Below are 19,558 nucleotides of genomic sequence, written 5' to 3' on the forward strand. Positions count from 1 at the left end.
TCCAGTTTCTCTGTTTGTGGGACTTGTATGAGGATTGGGGGAGGAAAGCACTTAGGCAATGGGTTAGTCATTTTAAATGCATCAATGTGTAGTTTTGTAGATGGAATAATTTTAAGGTTTTTGGACATCAGTGCCTCAAATTCTAGTTTATTAAGAATTAATATTGCAGCCATAAGTTTTAAACATTGGTTTGTTCTTTATTTTCTCATATTGTAGCTGTGTTTTGGTGTGTATGTATTTGGGGCTGTAATTAGTGGTGTGACGCATACGGGGAATGTTTTCCATCCGCTCCTGTTTCCTCAGCTCCTGCTGCCCCTCCTTTGCCAGCAGTGTTCTCAGGCCCTGCTGGGCACAGAGAAGATACGAGGTGAAGGGCAGAGATGGCAGGAAGTGGGGTTGAAGTAGCGGGCTGCAGGCAGGGTGGCCAGCATATAGGGTAAAATCAAGGATGGATTGGTACAGGGTGGATGTTGGTGGGAAGCAGAAAGCAAGGTAGCTAGAGGGCAAGTGAACATCATCTTTAAGAAAGTAGGTTTTAAAGGTTCAGACTATTAAAACTTGATTATACTTTGTTGCTACTATGACCCAATACTCTATATACTCAGGTAAAGTTTAAGACTTACCTCTAGGTTGTCTGACAAGTCAGTCACTGACACACTTGGTTTTTATTGTAGATCAAAGACCAAGCTCACCTATTCGCCATCAGGGGAGGAGTGAGGAGCTTGAGCGAGAGGAAAGAAGAGAGGAAAGACGAATAGACAGAGTGGATGAGAGACGAGATGAAAGGGTCAGAGACAGAGATAGGGAGAGAGAGAGAGAGCGGGAGAGGGAGAGAGATCGGGAACGGGAGCGGGAGCGGGAAAAGGAAAGAGAAAGAGAACTAGAAAGAGAGAGAGCTAGAGAGCGGGAGAGAGAAAGAGAGAAAGAGAGGGAGAGGGAGCGAGAAAGAGAAAGAGATCAGAGAGATCGTGACCATGATCGAGAGCGAGAAAGAGAGAGGGAGCGAGAGAGGGAAAAAGAACGGGAGCGAGAAGAGAGAGAGAGGGAGAGAGAAAGGGAAAGGGAACGGGAAAGAGAAAGGGAACGGGAGCGGGAGAGAGAGCGAGAACGTGAGCGGGAGCGAGAAAGGGCCAGAGAAAGAGAAAAAGAACGAGAGCGGCAAAGAGAATGGGAGGATAAAGACAAGGGACGCGATGACCGGAGGGAGAAGCGCGAGGACGTTCATGTTCGAGAGGACAGGATCCCCAGAGACGGCCACGAGGAGAGAAAGTCCAAGTAAGGAGGAAGAGTGCACCCGGGCTCTGTGGGTGCTCTGTGCTTTGGTTTGCTCCACTTCCTGTACTGCAGAGTCACTTCCTGTGTATGCATGGATATAGACCGCACAAAATGTTTGTAGTTGTCTAGAAAAATAATTCTGAATTCTATTTATGGATCCTAGGGGTCTATTTCTGCTCTCTCCCTCTGCATTTTAGTAATGAGTGCCAGGCAGTGGTGACACATAGCTTTAATCCCAGCACCCGTGGGGCAGAGGCATGTGATCCCTGTGAGTTCAGGTCAGCCAGGGCTGCATAGAGAAACCCTGTCTAAAACAAAAAAGAATACAGAATGCAAACCTCAGATATTGTAGGCAAATGGACATTTCTCTTGATTCTGTCTCCTAAGACTAAAGTTTTTAAGTCTTTATCTGTTATATGGTTCCATGGTTTGAATAATATTTTTCATGTACCTTACAGTAGCAATTTCTTTAGATTTTTATCATATCTAACCAACCTAAAAATTGAACCTAGAAATTTAGGACTGATGGTAACCCAACAATAGTTAAATGAGACGAATACCTTCATATTTTTATCGCTTGTTTGTCTCGGCGCCCTGAACTTACTAGGAAAACATTGTTTTATACAACTTTGCTGAGTTACCATAGTGTTTTAGTATTCTAATTTCAGGTTCTCTTAAAAGAAATTTAAATGGGTCATATGTCACTCATCTATGTAAGGAACTGTCCTTTCTCACCTTTTGAACCTGGTGAAACAGTGTTAACTCTTAAAACTTGAGGATTTAATGGGAAAGAGGTCAGAATTTAATGGGCATATAAGATAACATTAGAATAATGTACCCAGGGTGTTTAAGTCACTTGGTTCAGGTTTAGGTACAAAAACAAATGAAGTGAGCACATGGCGTATCTTTTGTTGTTGTTTGTCATTAGGCAAGTGCTTAGTGCTTTGAAGATAAAAGGAATTTTTATAATGTACCCAGTATGCCCACATGGTACTAGATGTATCATATAATTTTAGTCATATAAGGAGGGCTTTTACTTTTTCTCTCAATTTCAGACAAGAGAACTTTGATTTGGGGACCATAAGGAACTTATTTAGGTTGTGTGAAATTAATGTGGCTGTAAGTCACACTTATAGCTTTTTAACTCCTTAAGTTTTTAATCCCTCTTCTCAGCATTAGGCATATAAAATTGACAAGTTGTATGACAGAATGCGTTATTGTATTGATTTTTCTGCTGTGTTACCGGCCCGGAGTATTTAGCCCTGGCAAGTTTCCCATGATTGTTTCATGTGTGTAAAGAGAGGGATGTCCCTGTAGATTTTTAATTCACAGATTTATATTTTAGCAAATGAAGTAAAAGAAATTTTATTAAAAACCCAGATGTCCATTCCGAGTATAGCTCTGACAGCGTCCCTTTGCTGGGATTGTACGTTCTACTTATGTGAAGAAATACTGGTAAAAAGCAGAGTATAAAAGGCTTCTTTTTCCCACATGGAACTTTATAACTTGTATTTGTTCAAATTTAGGAAACGCTATAGAAATGAAGGGAGTCCCAGCCCCCGGCAGTCCCCCAAGCGCCGGCGGGAGCATTCTCCTGACAGTGACACCTACCACAGTGGGGATGACAAAAGTGAGTAATCATTTTCTATCTGTGCGTGCACACTGTAGCCGTGAGTCTGTCCTCTGACTGATGAGCCAGACTTTGTAAAATGCTTTTGTTCTATGTTTCTTTATGTGAGTAGAGTGTCTTAGGAATACTGCTTTTACACCAGGCCACCATCTTTTCTTAATATTGGTGGTTAGGGTTGCATTTTTGTTTTTATTGCCATTTTGAAATGAAAACTGAGTTTGAAGTTTAAGTGTGGTGTTCTACTTACTGACTTAATGAAATGTGATTGCTTTTATTTTTGTATAGATGAAAAGCATAGACTCTTGAGCCAGGTCGTACGGCCACAGGAATCTCGTTCTCTCAGCCCGTCCCACCTCACAGAAGACAGGCAGGGTAGATGGAAAGAGGAGGAGCGTAAATCGGAAAGGAAGGAGAGTTCAAGGCGCTATGAAGAACAAGAACTCAAAGAGAAGCTTTCTTGTGGCGACAGGCAAAGGGAGCAGACAGAAAGCGTGGACGGCGGCTCGAGAGCACGCAGCGCGCAAGACCTGCTCAGCCATCGCCAGGCTGAAGACCGCGACCGAGATGGGTCTGATCGAGCCCATGATGAAAAGAAAAAAGCAAAAGCTCCGAAGAAACCCGTAAAGAAAAAGAGGGAGGAGGATGTTGGAATAGAGAGGGGCAACCCTGAGACACACGAGGATAGTCAAGTGTTTTCACCAAAAAAAGGACAGAAAAAGAAAAACATTGAAAAAAAGCGTAAAAGATCCAAGGGGGATTCTGATGTTTCTGACGAAGAGGCAGCCCCGCAGAGTAAGAAGAAGAGGGGTCCACGCACACCCCCTCTTGCCATCAAGGAGGAGCTGATTGAGATTTCCACTGACAAGGAAGGCATCCTTGAGGATCCCCTGAAGAAAGAAGATACCGCCTTTAGTGACTGGTCTGATGAGGATGTGCCTGACCGCACAGACGGCTTGGAAGCTGAGCACACTGCAGCTGCGGCCACTCCCGGGAGCACCCCTTCCCCCATGTCGTCTCTTCTCCCTCCCCCGCCCCCTGTGGCTGCTGCCGGTACTGCAGCCACTGCTCTTGCCGCCTCAGCCATTTCTGCCACCACCTCTACCACCATTTCAAGCTCTGGTGCCACCTCCAATATCAATGCCAGTGAAGACTCACACAGAAAATGCCACAGGGCACGAGGGGAGAAGGTAGAGGTGTCTCATGTGACCCTGGAAGATACACCACATCGCAAACTGGTGGATCAAAAGAGAAGCAGCAGCCTGGGAAGCAATCGGAGTCACCGCAGCCATACCTCTGGTCGCCTGCGCTCCCCATCTAATGATTCTGCACATCGAAGTGGGGACGATCAGGGTGGTCGGAAGAGAGTGCTCCACAGTGGCTCCAGAGATAGAGAAAAGACAAAGAGCCTAGAGCTCACAGGAGAGAGAAAATCTAGGATCGATCAGTTAAAGCGTGGAGAGCCCAGTCGGAGTACTTCTTCAGGTAATAAAGCTGTCTTCTGATGAAGAAACACATGCAGTGCAGTGTTCACACAGGATCTTGGGAGTGTGTTACTGATCCAGCTTATGTATTTTAACTCTCTTTCCCTCCTGCAGCCAGTGCCACCTTTTTGACCATAGAAAATATGATAGGGAAGGACTAAACTCAGCCATACCAATGCCTACTAGGCTTGTGTGTGTTACAGATGCTTCAGTCCATACTGAAAATAGACAAGGACAGTTGAGACACTGTTTTAATTAGCACTGTAATTGAGAGGTAGGTTTTTTCCTTAAAATGAGTTTGGACGTATGGGATTACAGATATAGAAATATAAAGTATATAAACAGAATGTGTAGAAGTTAGAAAAGTGAGGGACTGTAGAGTAAGCATTCTGCCCCGTTCTTGTATAACTTTACACATGTGCACTTGCTTTAGATCGCCAGGATTCCAGAAGCCACAGCTCCAGAAGAAGCTCTCCTGAGTCAGACCGACAGGTTCACTCCAGGTCTGGGTCATTTGACAGCAGAGACCGGCTTCAAGAACGAGATAGGTATGAGCATGACAGAGAGCGTGAGAGGGAGCGGAGAGATCCCAGACAAAGGGAGTGGGACCGGGAAGCAGACAAAGAGTGGCCTCGGACCCGAGACCGTGATAGACTTCGGGAACGCGAGAGAGACCGAGACAAAAGGAGAGACTTGGACAGAGAGAGAGAGAGACTGGTCGCCGACCCCATGGAAAGAGACAGAGAACGAGATAGAACTTTTGAGACGTCTCAGTTGGAATCTGTGAAGCGAAGTGAAGTCAAATTGGAGAGTGAACACGACAGAGACCTGGAGGGCAGCTCCCGGGACTCTGTGGCCTTGGACAAAGAAAGGATGGACAGAGACCTGGGGTCTGCGCAGGGGTTTGAGGATGTGAGTAAAGCGGAGAGAACAGAGAGTCTGGAAGGTGAGGGCGCCGCTCTTCTGTTGTATTGCTCCAATCCTTTTCCAGTTTTCTGCAGGATGGCATTTTCTGTAAAAGTCACCCATGAATAAGTAGACAGTTGACTGCATCTGTTCCAGTGGAGTAGATGAGTAAGGAAAGCCTGGGAGGAAAGGTGTGTCATTTAGTAGACTTTGCTCAGAGAGCTTGGTGAGGTAAAGAAGTGGTGATTAAAGTAGAAAGGAGGGAGCGGAGTGTCAGGACAGCCACTTCAACCACTGCCTACATGTTGAAATAGCTCACGTAGCTGCATAACTTACAGCCAGTAATAACATCACATCTTACTCTTACATGTTAAAACACTGTCAGCTCAGCATGATGGCTCACACCTATAGAACTCTCTCCGGGAAGGAAGGCTGAGGCCGGAGAATCAGGTTCAAGTCAGTTTGGTCTACAAAGCAGGACCTTGTCTCAACATGTGACAGAAATTGAAGTGAAGCATTAGATAGCCATTAGTGGCTCCTGTTTGCTCGGGCAGTAGAAAAGAACACCCTGTAACCCCACCCCTAAAACTGTTGGGTAGCAGATAGGCCTGATGCCACTCTTTGCTCTTTAGTTAGAATCCAGGGCCACATCAGCCACGTGATCCACGCAGAGTCAGTCTTAAGTCATGGAACCTCTGTCCCCACTGTCTCTCCCAACACCTTTCACTCCCACTGTGCCAGACAAACTGACTCACTAGAGTTGGGCTGATAGTGACCTTAGACAAAAAAGAGATATTACAACCCGTTTAGTTTGTTACTGTTCAATTCAATTTAGTTATGCAGAAAATCTAAACTTCGTTAAAACCATGACTCATGATTTCATGTTATTTATATCAAAATTGAGGTGAAATGTAATAAGAAAGCTAAGGTAAAGGTATCAAGTGTGTAAACAGTCACTTTTACATCAGTGGATTTTACTCTAGGTCAAATGCTGTTATATGGCAATTCAAAGTAATGAATATCATTGTTCATGTGCTCATGCCCAGGACACAGACAGCTGACTCCACATGTCTGGTCTCCCGTTTTTCTTCAGCCTCTTTTTCATCTCCTGTCATCTCTCTCTCACTCTAACAAAACCCTGATGTATTGCTTGCCTTCGGGTGCTCCCCTGGGCTGTATCTGTAAGCATTCCTGCAGTGTCTCAGAATGACTTTCCCAGGGTTTCCTTCTGTTGATGAATTGTCACTCTCACCCTTTGTCATCAGGACTGTGTCATCACAGCAATGCTGTCCATGCTCAGCCTGTGCGTGCACTCTCCACCTAATATTTCTTGAACTCTGTACCTCAGGTTAACAGGAGATGGCTTCTGAGAATTCTTTGGAAATTCTGCCTCGCCTGGACTCTCCAATTTTACTGTCCAGGTTTACGTCATTGTTCTGACAATAACCTTTCATTTCAACTCACCAGATTATTAAGTTTTGTTTTGCTTGGGGTTTTTTGTTTCATTGTTTTGTTTTGCTGTATAATAGCATTGGCCTGTATAGTAAAGTTTAGAAAGGTAGATTGTTAAATCTGTTGGTTGTGTAACTTCTGGTATGCCTATTTTTCCATTTAACAAAACATCTAAGTTTTCATCACATTACATTCTCATCTCAATTTTGGGTATAAGTAGCATCAGGTCACAAGTTATGGTTCTAATGGAAGTGCAGCCTTGGGATGTAATTGAATGTAATTGAACTAATCATCATAATAGGTCTTTTAGGACCTATCTTGAATATATCATTTCTTTACTGTAGCCACAGATAATGCATAAATATTTAGAAAGTAATTGTTTATCACGTATTTTACTCAGCTTATGGTAGAGAAGAGTGAGTGAGATAAACTTGACAACCTAAACTCTGCTGTGTACATTTATTTTTAGAAATTTATTAGTGTAATAATATTGGAATAGCTTGCCTTGGGGATGTTGAGAAAATACAGAATTTTACAGTAAAGAATAATCAGTAAACCATTGTCGGGGGAGGAGACTCTGCTGTGGAAGGGGTTCAGGAGGCCACAGTGGTGCAGCTTTCATGAGGTGTTACACATGCCAGCATGAACTTTTCAGTAATGCACACGCCGGAGACTCAGCAGGACCTCACCGGCCACTCTGCTGAGAGCACACGGGGCCAGCACTGCTGCTGCTGTGCCTGTGGTCTGTGCCTCGGGCTCAGGCTGGATCTCAGCATCAGTGGAGGCTTCGGTGGTCAGAGTGCCTTCTACCATACGCCAGGGCTCAGAGGCTAGCTGAGGCAGTAGCAGTCTGGGGGTCACTGATTTGAGAGCAAGATTGTCAATCTGAAGAAATCAAAAATCAGTTCTGGAGACCAACCAAGTTACATAGTATAAAAATGTAATTGGTTGAAAAGCTCTAAAATCCTAGGTTCCACTTTTCTTGTTAGGATCAGCTTCATTGCTCAGCATGAGCAAGGAAGGACTCTGACGTCCTGCAGTGGCCTCACCGACCAGCAGTGTGTCGCTGTTACTGAGGATAATAGAGTGCGTAAAGGGATTCCTCTGAAAAGTAGAGAACCTGCTAGAATTATTAGAGCTACTTACTTTACAGCCTCAGACTCTTTATGAAAAGTAGAGAACCTGCTAGAATTATTAGAACTACTTACTTTACAGCCTCAAACTTTTTATGCTGCAGATGAATACCCACGAGCTGTTGCTATGGTTTGCAAACAAGGATTATAGATCCATAAAATATGTAGCTTAGAAATAATTAAGCAAATTTATAGTTTGGGGACTAGGTTTACAACTAACTCAGCAGGAAATAAAAGCTTAGCTGGGGAATAGTTGGGGGGAAAGTCGATAAAATACAAAATAGGATTTATACTGCTGATGGCAACACAAACACTCTGATACTACATTAAAGCATTTCTCCAACAATTGTATTCAGTAAGGAAAACATTGAGACAGAGACGTGGAATGGAGCAGTAGTGGAAATTAAATGCATTTTCATATTTGTGCCTCACTGTTAGAATGTTAGATATGAGCTAAGTATCATAGACTAAGATTCGAGCTTGTATGTAGTTTGAAATAGGTTTGCAAGTTTTTAAAATGAGTTTGTTCTATAGCCTTTAGAAGTTATATTTTTTCTCAATATTCAGGCATTATTGTTGAAAATTAACACACAAAAAGGAGGCATGGAATAGGAGGGGGTGTGTTGAAAAAGGGCTCCAGCAGAGGGAAGGGAGGCAGGGGTGAAATGGCACAAATTGAGTGTGCACAGAATGTGACTAGTAAATTTTTTCAGGTTAAGTTATCAAGTGTTTGACTGAGAAATGTAGTTTTCTGGTTAAAACCAAAAACAACCTTTTGCATGTCCTTTTATTGTACCCAGTGCTATCTGCCTTTTAATTCCACTTTAGTTTTTACCTCTCCCGTTTAGTTTTTATTTATTTATTTTTGACATGAACTTCCTTTGCCTGTTTAGCAGGAGATGACGAGTCCAAGTTAGATGATGCGCATTCGTTAGGGTCTGGTGCTGGGGAAGGCTATGAGCCCATCAGTGACGACGAGCTAGATGAAATTCTGGCAGGGGATGCAGAAAAGAGAGAGGACCAGCAGGAAGAAGAGAAGATGCCAGGTAATGCACTGCAGAGCCCAGAAGAACTGCAGTATGAGGGAATGTGTCCTTGGAAGAGGTGGTGCGGGCCTCTTAGCTCTTCCCATTAAGAGTGTCACGGTGTGTGCATCTGTATTCACAATCCACAGTCCCTGTGAAAGCGCGTCCTAGGGAAGAGAGAATTGTAAGATTTCTTTTCCCAAGTTAAAGATGCATATTATCTCACCAAATCCCATTTGTTTGTCAGTGTCCAACATGGCAGGTATGTGGTGCAAGACTTCACAACTGTCGTGGACTCAGTCAACTTTTTAAGCAACTTTCAGAAATAGAGAGAGCTGAAGTCTGTTTGAACACAGTTGATACAGTTCCTTTTCTGAAATCTGTCCACTCCCTGACTGTTGTCCTAGTGTGCTGTGTTCATTGCCAGCTCGCTTGATTGAGTTCTGGGAAGCAGCACCCTTGATCTCAGCCACACCCTTGATCTCAGGGAGCCAGCCACCTCATGTGCAAGCATTGATTTTAGTTTTTGAGACAGGATCTCTGACTTCAAACCCCCTGTATAACTGAGGCGACCCTCACTCTCCTGCCTGTGCCTCCCCAAACCCCAGGTTACCCACATGTACCCCATGCCTGCCTTGTCTCATTTTCTTGTTGTTCTAGGTAAGGAGTCACTGGGCTTGGTCTGGATCTCTGTAATACTCTTATTTCATGTGACCTTTTATTTCCTAACTTAGAGATGTGATTTGTCACGTCCTCTTCAGCTGATTACCTGCTGTGTGTTACTAGTCACTGTAGCACTCTTTTACATTCAGTCACTTATCTTTTTGTTGGGGTGCACATAAGCTCTGACTGCAGACACCTTCACGCCAGCCTCAGGAGGCAGTTTCTTGGTATAAAATAAAGTCCTGTTCTTCCATTCTTTAACTTTGTTACAGATCCATTAGATGTGATAGATGTGGACTGGTCTGGACTAATGCCAAAGCATCGGAAAGAGCCGAGAGAGCCCGGGGCTGCACTCTTAAAGTTCACACCCGGAGCCGTGCTACTACGAGTTGGGATTTCTAAAAAGTTGGCCGGTTCTGAGCTCTTTACAAAAGTTAAAGAAACATGTCAACAACTTCTAGAGAAACCCAAAGGTAACTTTACTTTGCCCTAACTGTATAACATGCTGTAAAGATTAGTGTGCTCTTGGGAAGGATTCCATTTGGTTGTCTTATAGAACTTGTGCTCTAGGAACTGTTTTAAGGAGTTATTTATATTATTTCTTAAGTTCAAGAAAAGCTTAATTCTGAAGAAAACATAAGAAAATGAACTTTTTATATCAAAACTTTTTAAAAAATTTATTTATTTCACTTACATAAGTACACTGTAACTGTTTTCAGACGCACCAGAAGAGGGTATTCGTTCCCATTACAGATGGTTGTGAGCCACCATGTGGTTGCTAAGAATTGAACTCAGGACCTCTGGAAGAAATAGTCAGTGCTCTTAACCGCTGACCCATCTCTCCAGCCTCAAACATGTTCTGAAGGCTAAGGGTTTAACCCAGTGACTGAGTGTAAGCAGGAGGCATTGGACTCAATTGCAGCACCACAGAAAAGAGAAAATGCTTTTTAACAGTTCAGGTGTCAGAATACACAGAGCTTTGCCCAGGGCTAAACAAAACAGTTCATGAAGTTGGTAGGTTTTTCCTAAGCAAATGATGGATGACTTCACAACCCTTTCTCCAGGTAACAAGCAGAGGAATGTATGCAAATACAGAGTCTAGGTTAGGCCTTTAGTAAGAATGGTTTAGCTTGGTGGGTAGGGTGGCTGATCTGTAATCCAGAGAACATCCTGCCTGCCACCCCATCTGTCCATTCCTGTGAGCTGCAGTCGGGGTAGTTATACCACAAGGTCTTGGGACTGCAGTAAGCGCAGACCAGTGACTACAGGGAAGACACTGAGAGCAGAGCCCGGACTAGAGCAGCATTATGTCTTCATTGTTGGTATTTAGTCAGATATTTCATCTCAATTATTTTCACCTTAGCAAAATTGAACCTTTTAATGTATGAATACTGGTGGTTTTGTTCTGCTGTTTGTTTTGTAGCTTACTAAAGCTTTTGTCAGTGATGCTGGACAGATGCTTAGACAAGGGGAGGGAGAAAGAGTGAAGGCACCATTACTTACCACGTTTATTTTATATCCCTAAAAGGGTTTTTTTGGTTGGTTGGTTGGTTGGTTTGTTTGTTTGTTTGTTTGTTTGGAGAGGAATTTTTTGTTTTAAAAGTTTCATGAGCTCATGTCCTTTTGCCTAGTCCCATAATCAATAAAATTTCTTAATTTTAAGACTACTAAGATTGTAATTGAACATTTTGTAACCTGAAAAGTGACCTGAAGGTTCTTACCACATTCTTTTTACTTTGGTTAGATCTATGACCCTCAGAAAATAACTCCTCTAACCCCAGTTTTTGTCTACTTTATCACAGCCTAATTTTTTAATAAAAGTGTGTATGTGTGTGTGTGTGTACGTGTACATGTGTCTATCTGTATGTGTGTCAACATGTGTGTCAAGGTAAGTGTTTTCTCTTTCCCTTACATGGTTTGATCGAAAACCACATTACTGTGTTTTAACACATTGTCCCAGGTGTTTATGTGACTGAGGCGTCTGGCTAAGAGCCAGCTGTGCTCACACTGGAGGTCCAGAGACCACTGTCTCTGCCGTGACTGCATTTCACTCATGCTGTAGAACAGTCCTGAGATATAGGACTGTAAGTGGTATTTACTGCTAGGCCACACACTGAGTTTGACTTAAATGCTCTTGCTTCACCTTTCTCCAAAGTCAGTAGTCAATGGCCTTATTCTCCCTCTGAAGACTGCTTTTGGCACATTTTAAATCTAAAACAACATCACACTATTGTTCTTACTAAGATGAACAAGGTACCTATGTGTTGAAGATCCTTTTATGGGGAACTATTGCTGCTAGCTTTGACAAGTCATTCACTAAGGTTTAGTAAATGAGGAGGTCTTGAAGTATTCAGTTAAGTCAGTGGTGACACTTACCTTTAAGGGAAACTTAATGTATGCTTGTTTTGATTGAAAGATGCAGACAGCCTTTTTGAACATGAACTAGGGGCTCTCAACATGGCTGCTTTACTTCGAAAAGAAGAGCGGGCGAGTCTCCTTAGTGACCTGGGACCATGTTGTAAAGCATTATGTTTCAGACGGGATTCTGCAATCCGGAAGCAGCTTGTGAAGAACGAAAAGGTACCACGCAGTGGTTGGTAGGAATAGTATGTTCCATTTTAACTGCTTGTGACTTTGCTTTCCTAGTCCCCAGGCACCTAAAGGAAGAACCCACATGGTGCTTGTTGAGTGGTAATTGTCATTCCAAACTTCATGCACAGAAAGTCTATTCATTCGTGAAATGTTTGCATGTGAGCAGAGCTCCTTAATGTAAGCAGACAGATCAGTCTGTGTATAGTATTTACTGCAGAGTAACAAAGGTGGTTTGAAGTCAGAAAGAGGAGTTTCTTTAGATATGAGAAGGATCTGATGAAAGAGTCTTAGGCTTTTTAAAGTTAGAAACTGGGACTGTAGGTGAATGTGGCCGACATGGGCAGTATGACAGAAGAAACTTGGTCTGGTAAAGTTAGAAAAGCACTGAGATTTTACAGGAGTCAATAAGAAAACATTGATTATCTTTCTATAATATTGCTATAAAGAAAAATAGATTTGAGGAGATTAAATTTATAAAAAAAAATGATATGAACCCTCTCTAAAGATTAAAATGAACACAGGAGGAATGGGAGACTTTTTAGAAAGTCAAGTCTATGTGGCTAGAGAGCGGCTCAGCGGTTAAGAGCATTCACTGCTTTCCCAGAGGGCTGCGGTTCAGTTCCCAGCACCCTGTCAGGTGGCTCATAGCCACCTATAACTCCAGCTCCAGGGGATCCAGCACCCTCTTCTGGCTTCTGTAGGTTCTTTCTCCCTCTCCCTGTTTGTCTCCCCCTCCTTTATTCCCTCCTTCCCTCTCTATCTGTCTCATCTCACTGTCTTCTCCTTCTCTTCCCCCTCTTCCTTGTCTGTCTTTCTCATCTGTCTATCTTCCCCACATAAAGTCCTGATTAAAAATGGCTTTTGAAGAACAGTCATCATTCTCCTTTGCTATTTCTGTTTCGCATGTCCTTAATATCTCTCATTCTTCTGCCTGGGCACCGTCTCTCCTGGCAGCCTTTCTAAACTCAGCATTTCTCTCCTAAGCACGTATGTAGTCAGTCCTCTTTGTAGTTGGGCACTGATAGCAGTCACCACCATTCTATTATTATTTCCGTCTTATATTACACTTGCATCCTGTTATGGCTGATTCTAATAAGGAGTGCCAGTATCTTCAGGATACTGCCCACTTTGTGTAAAATATATTTTATAGTTCTTGTTGGTTCCTCCCTAATACACTGTTGTGTCCCTCAAATACAGTAGCAACTAAAAAGCCCTGAAAAGTCTCAAAGAGAATTGTTTAGAACCTTGTACCTTGTAATTCAGAGTACAGATAATTAATGGACCATATTACACATTGTGACGTTTAATGACTCATTATAAATGTCTTAATTGATCCATCCGCAGAAAGAATTGTGAGTGTTCCGATTTCTCAGTGTTAAAGACGTTGGCAGTAGCTGGACCTGGTGAACTCTGTTGTGTAGCTTGCGAACTCTGCTGAGGGGAGGTAGGAGGGTCTTGAGCTTGAGACCAGCCGAGGTTATAAACATAGCACAAGCTGAGAAAGGGACAGAACTGAAAGCAGTTTAAATGCTCCAAAGCCCTGTGAGAACACTGAGATTGAGCTTTGTGTCACTATAAAAGAGAAGAAGAGAGCAGTGCTGGATTCTCCTCCAGGGACAAAAAGTGGGAAAACCATTAATTACATATTTGACATTGTAACTTTATGGGAAAATTACTTTGAAGTATTTACATATAAAGCACCTTAGGAAAAATTAAGAAAACACATAGCTATTGTAAATGAATTTTAAAATCATTTTAGCATTATAATATTAGAGTAACACAGCAAATAAAAGGAAGGATATAATAGCAGATTAAAAAAAATGGAGATAGAAGGACATTAAAAAATTCATAGTAAAACCAAAAGCTGGGCTTTTTTGTTTGTTTGTATGTTTGGTTTTTTAAAGAAATTAGTCGTCTCCCAGCTAAACTAAGAAGACGTTGATGAGCAGTAACGAGAAGAAAAATTTCAATGACATTATGAATGCCATAGGGATAGGAGGATAGTAGGGGCCTGGGTGTGGCTCCATGATGAAGGGATTGTCTGGCAAGCTCACGGCTCTGGGTTCAGTCCTCAGCACTGAGCACCAAAACAGAAGAAGAAAAGACAAAGGTTGAGTTTAACGTTCAGTTTAGTAGCAGTGAATAGACTGAGTCCTCAAACTACGAAATCTGTGTAAGAATAGAAGACTTAAGTAGCTTTATATCTACTTCAGTACTACTCCTGGACATGCATGCTTACAAGTCTGCTATATATTACAAGAAAAGAAAAAGCCAGGATAATAACAAAACAAATACTGATTCTACACAGTGTTTCCAGAAAGAAAGCAGCAGGGCTCCTTCCTAGCTTATGTCACAGTCCAGCATTGAGAAAACTGCCGTTCATCCCCTCTCATGTAGACAGTCGTAAAGATCCTACACAATGTTGGGAAATCAAATTAAGAATAAATAAAGTGAACTCTGTATCACAATCAAATATGGGTTACCCCAGAAATCAAAGACTGGCCAACATTCTAAAATCATTCACTGTGCTCTACATATCAGACTAAAAAGAAAAAAATACATGATCATATCATGTAATAGTTAAGATTACTATTCTCCAAAAAAACTGGTGTACAAATTTAACAAAATTCTGATAAAAACCCAACCACTTGTAGAGATGAATAAGCTGATTCTAGTGTTTCTGTGGAGCCTGGTCATACCATTTTCACACACACACACACACAAACACACACACACAAAGGTAATAAATAGATGGGAGAATTTATCTATTAATTTCAAGCTATTGTGAAAATATATTTAAAATAATGTAGTTATAGGTAAATAATAGAATTTCAGTTAAGTGGAAGTGAGCAGATTCCACAAGTAAACAGACACAAATAGAACCAGTGAAGAGGGACAGGAAAGCATAAAATAATTTCAGATTTTAAAACTAACTTTTGTTATGAAATAATCATTTCTCTTCATAAATTGAGACACTGGTTAAAAAAAAGACAGTGGGAGACAGTACTTATGAATAATCTTCTAAATATCCCAAATATATACAGATACTCTCAAGAATTAACAAAAAATAATAGAAAAATTTTCAAAATGGTGAAATATTTAAACAGACATTATGCCAATGTTAATCACATGAGTAGATGTATATCATCACTAGCTGTTATGGAATATAAATTAAGGCTGCAGTGAAATCCTATTAATTACCAAAAAGAACTAGCCAGCTAAACCTTGACCACACTGGTCCCCACACTGAAACCACATCCAGGGTCCTTCCTCAGCAGAAATGAGCCGCAGCACAGCTGACCATTACTAGTGCCTGTCGGCAGAACGCACTCCTGGCATCCGGTGCAGCATGCATGACTCTCAGAGGCATTATGTTGAAGAGAGGAACTAAGAGCAGTAGGTTAGGCCTGACCTGTATTTCTGTGACTTTTGAGGAACAGTGAGGAACAGAAGACATCAGTGGTTGCCAGGATTAGGGTCACGAATATGAGGTAAATGCTGCATGGAGTAAAGACAATGTCTGTCTACCCTGATTGTTGCCATGTTTCCATAAATCTGTATGTGTATTAAACCTCATAGAATTGTACATAAAAAATTATTTTATTCTGTTCTATGGCCCAAATGCTGTGAGACTAATAAGGAGTAAAGAATGTATGACTTAGGAAGGAAAAATGAGGACAAAGTGATTCTTTTCTCAGAATTTACGCCTTGTCAGGCGAAAGCAAGATTGAATACAGGTGTCAGTCAGCAGGGAGAAGCAGAGGCTCAGCGTTGTTCTTCTTCTCTGCGTTTCTCACCAGAAATGCAGATTAAATGGAGCTCATTACTTGTTGGGAACTGGGAAGGAGCCCACTATAGTAAGAGCTGAACTGGGTGCCCACTGAAGCTCGTTTGACTGGTCTTGAGCAGGGTCCTAGTTCTGCTCTAACATCCGTGGAGTTGAGAGTCAGTGCTCAGCTGACACTGGGGCCGGGTGGAGCTACCCTGCCTCTTCTCCCCACTGTCACCCAGCTTGTTGCTTGTGTTTCCTCCAAATAGGGAACCGTGAAGCAGGCGTACACCAACACTCCGATGGTGGACAACGAGCTGCTTCGGCTGAGTCTTCGGTTACTCAAGAGGAAGACTTCCTGCCACACCCCTGGGCAGGAAAAGACTGAAGATGGGAAATTAGCCCCGTGCAGTGGCCAGCAGGAGCTGTGTGTGTCCTAGGCAGAGATTGAGGACGGCCCGTTTGCTCTCTCTTCACAGGAGTGCATAATCTTTCTCAAAGTTTTTTGTTTTGAGACATTGCTAATTACAGAGACAGAAGAGTCACCGGCCACATCAGATGTGAAGAACTTCAGTCTTCAGAGACACCAGTTTTGGTTCATTTAAGATTTTACATTAATTTTTATACAGTAATTGACACTCAGGCAAAATAATGTGAAAATGTCTAGATTTAGTAATTTCGTCTGTGTCTTCATTAAAATTGAAGATTTTAAGTAACCAGGTCACCCCTGCTCTTCCAGCCTATGAATACTTCCTATGAAATAAAAGCACTGATTTTTATTCTGGATCACCACGCAGAACTGACCGTAGTCAGAAAGGTGTGTCGCTAGAGGCTGCTGCACAGGCTGCAGTGCCGTGTACAGAGCTCTGAGGTGCGCCGGCCTTGCGAGTGCGCCCGGAGGCAGTCTTCACAAGGAAACCCCAGTGGGTTTGCTTTTTTCTTTTGAAAATTCTAAAATAAATGACTCCATGGGATTTTTTTTTACACATGTACATTGCTACATTATATATTGGAAGTCTTTGGACTTTTGAGTGGGGTTTAATTGTTCATTATCAGAGACTGTGTGCTATTTTATTTTTAATAAATGTACGTTCCCTTTTCTTGTTGTAGATTTTCCTTGCTCTTTATTAATCAGACTCCAGACACTGAGAAACCCGTATCGTTTCATGCTTCACATATTTTCCTGCGTGTGTACTTTGTTGGGCATTTGCGTGTGTGAGAGGATACCAGAGGATGCACGTCTTACCCCGCTAGTAATTCTGGAAGCAAAGCAAGAGCTCACAAACCTGTGATCAGAGTGAGAGCCCTGCCACCTCATCTCAGCTCTGAGTGCCTCCACCCATCCTGTACTGTGTGAAATTTACTTTTTACATTTCAGAATAGTTTGTTCTTGTGTGTATGTTTAGTTCATGAAGTAGACTCTTAGGAGCTGGGATAGGTGACAAACTGAAGAATTGGGCAGACAGTAGTGCTGGGTGATTAAAATAGAGGAGATGTTCTGAGTCACTCCTGGGGCTCTTTTAAAGCCCTGAGCCTGTGTTACTTCTCTCTGGCCTAGTATCCCATCTCTGGAGATCGCATGGAGACACTGGGGTAGTGTGCTTGTTCATCTTGTTCTGGCAATAGCATGTCTTCCCAGTGAGAAGTCAAGTCCGAGCCCTTTACTAATCACACAGCTGGCTGGGGTTGATGCCCAGGTAAGAGTCAGCTAGACGCTTCTGCTAGCTTGTACACCTTACTTGGGCTTATGCGTTTTATATACATAGTCTTCTTTAAATCTCTGTTAGATCCTGGCCCCAGGTTACTCTTTGAACAAATTAAACAGAGGCAGGAGACTCCAAGCCTGGTTACTTGGGCAGATGAGAGATTTACACAGTAAAGATAGTGCTGGAATTTCTCTTAAGCACACCAGTGTTACCCAGGTTCATCTTGCCCATCTGGTAGGACTACGCTTTTCTCAAGAGAGAACTGAGGGCTTTATGGTTCAGTACTTAACATTCACTGTGGCCCTGTGACACCCCCTGACCTGCCTGGTCCAGGCGTATTTGAGGAAGGGTCTGAAGGCTGGTCCACCCTGTGAGCAGACACTTATATTCTCACATCCTGGTGTGTGCTCATCTCTAACAGGCCACTTAACTAACAGGCCACTTAACTAACAGGCCACTTAACTAACAGGCCACTTAACTAACAGGCTACTTAACTAACAGGCTACTTAACTAACAGGCCACTTAACTAACAGGCTACTTAACTAACAGGCTACTTAACTTTGGGATACTTTGCAGGCAGCATTTCCTTAGCTGAATTCTCCTTTGTATGATTTAATATCTCCTAAGCAAAACCACTAGTTAATCTTTTACAACATCAATTCTATTACATTGAGTTTCTTCTAAATCAGTCGCAAGAAATATTTATATGTGGGATATCCACACAGCAAAGGAAGAAGTCTTACTTTCAAAGTAGCTTTGGAAACATTTGTAGGAAATATAACTAGAGGAAAAAGGGGGAAAATAAGTAAATCTTTAGGTGTCATTTTCTCTTTCCAAATGCTGTAAATAAACAACAGAAAGTTACAACCTCAGGGCGCATGCCAGCAGGAAACCACTTTCTGACTATAGTAGGTAACATCAGTATCTGCCGTGTTGAGGTTTAAAGTCCAAGAGAAATAATTTAGTTTAAAGAAATTTCAAGTTCTAGAACTAATAGCTCCCAGAATTGTGAAACATGACAAAAAACACATGGTTTGTCTACTAATGCCTGGGAGGCTAAATCAGGTGGGATTCTGTGAGGTCAAGGCCAGCCTGGCATTCACAGCAAACCTCAAGACAGCCAGAGCTACAATGTCTCATATATACATCCAGAAACTAGGTGGCCGAATCTGTCTTTCTGTTAAGTAGCAGAGGAAAGCTTTAGGACCGTTCATTTTTACATGAGACCACCATTTCCACAGCTTCATGTTCCCAGTTGGAAAAGACTATTCAGTGTTGTTTCCAAACTCATCACACAGTTAAAATGCTACCCATGCCCTACTGGGTCTCTAGTTGGCTCTAGATCGCATACCTAGGCGACACCTTTTAATCTGTAAGTATGGACTTGTACTCAAAGCTCTCACAAGCTTGTTCATTTGCTATAATGGCGCCTCTCAGTCCTAGCTGCTGGTTAGACAAAGGGGCAGAAGTGCATCTGCAGTGCAAGATAAGTAAGAGCCAAATGGTCAAATAACTGAATTGGAATTTCCACAGGTGCCTAACCTCCATCAAGTGAGTGATGCCTAAGCAGTAGCGTATGCTGAAAGGCCTGCTACTGAACACATGATCTCCCCATCCTGACCACTGAAATTCAGATGGTGCCCATCCTACCTCATAGCCACATTAGGAATTTGTGATTTGTCCTTATCTGTGCAACTTGAAGACCACAGTACATCCCACCCGGTTCCTTACGTTCAGTTGAGTGAAGATGCTGCTGTTCAGTGATCACTGATGGTGCTTTAGAACCTCTGGAACGAGCTGCCCACAGAACCTTTATTTTAAAGGTAGGTGAATGGGGTTGGAGCGATGGATCAGGCCATTAGTAAATAGTACTTGCTGTTCTTCCCAGCAGCCACATATGGGGGCTCGCATCAACCTAGAGCTCCA

At 42.4% G+C, this 19,558-nt stretch overlaps 1 protein-coding gene across 10 annotated transcripts in view; it reads left to right on the forward strand.

Moving 5' to 3' along the window:
* Positions 1-17,075, forward strand: part of Zc3h13 (zinc finger CCCH type containing 13) — a 64,493-nt gene extending 47,418 nt beyond the window's left edge. For 2 of the 10 annotated variants that reach the window (XM_087585705.1, XM_087585714.1), the window contains 8 exons: positions 675-1,275; positions 2,802-2,905; positions 3,191-4,387; positions 4,820-5,332; positions 8,771-8,923; positions 9,838-10,038; positions 11,982-12,145; positions 16,196-17,026. In XM_087585705.1, the coding sequence (XP_087441831.1) occupies positions 675-1,275; positions 2,802-2,905; positions 3,191-4,387; positions 4,820-5,332; positions 8,771-8,923; positions 9,838-10,038; positions 11,982-12,145; positions 16,196-16,366 (3,104 nt within the window). In that variant the 3' untranslated portion in view covers positions 16,367-17,026. 10 annotated transcript variants of the gene reach the window in all.
* Positions 17,076-19,558: the final 2,483 nt, after the last annotated feature.

The sequence above is a fragment of the Rattus norvegicus genome, chromosome 15 (genome assembly GCF_021556685.1).
Source record: "Rattus norvegicus strain SHRSP/BbbUtx chromosome 15, alternate assembly SHRSP_T2T, whole genome shotgun sequence".
Lineage (NCBI taxonomy): Eukaryota > Metazoa > Chordata > Mammalia > Rodentia > Muridae > Rattus > Rattus norvegicus.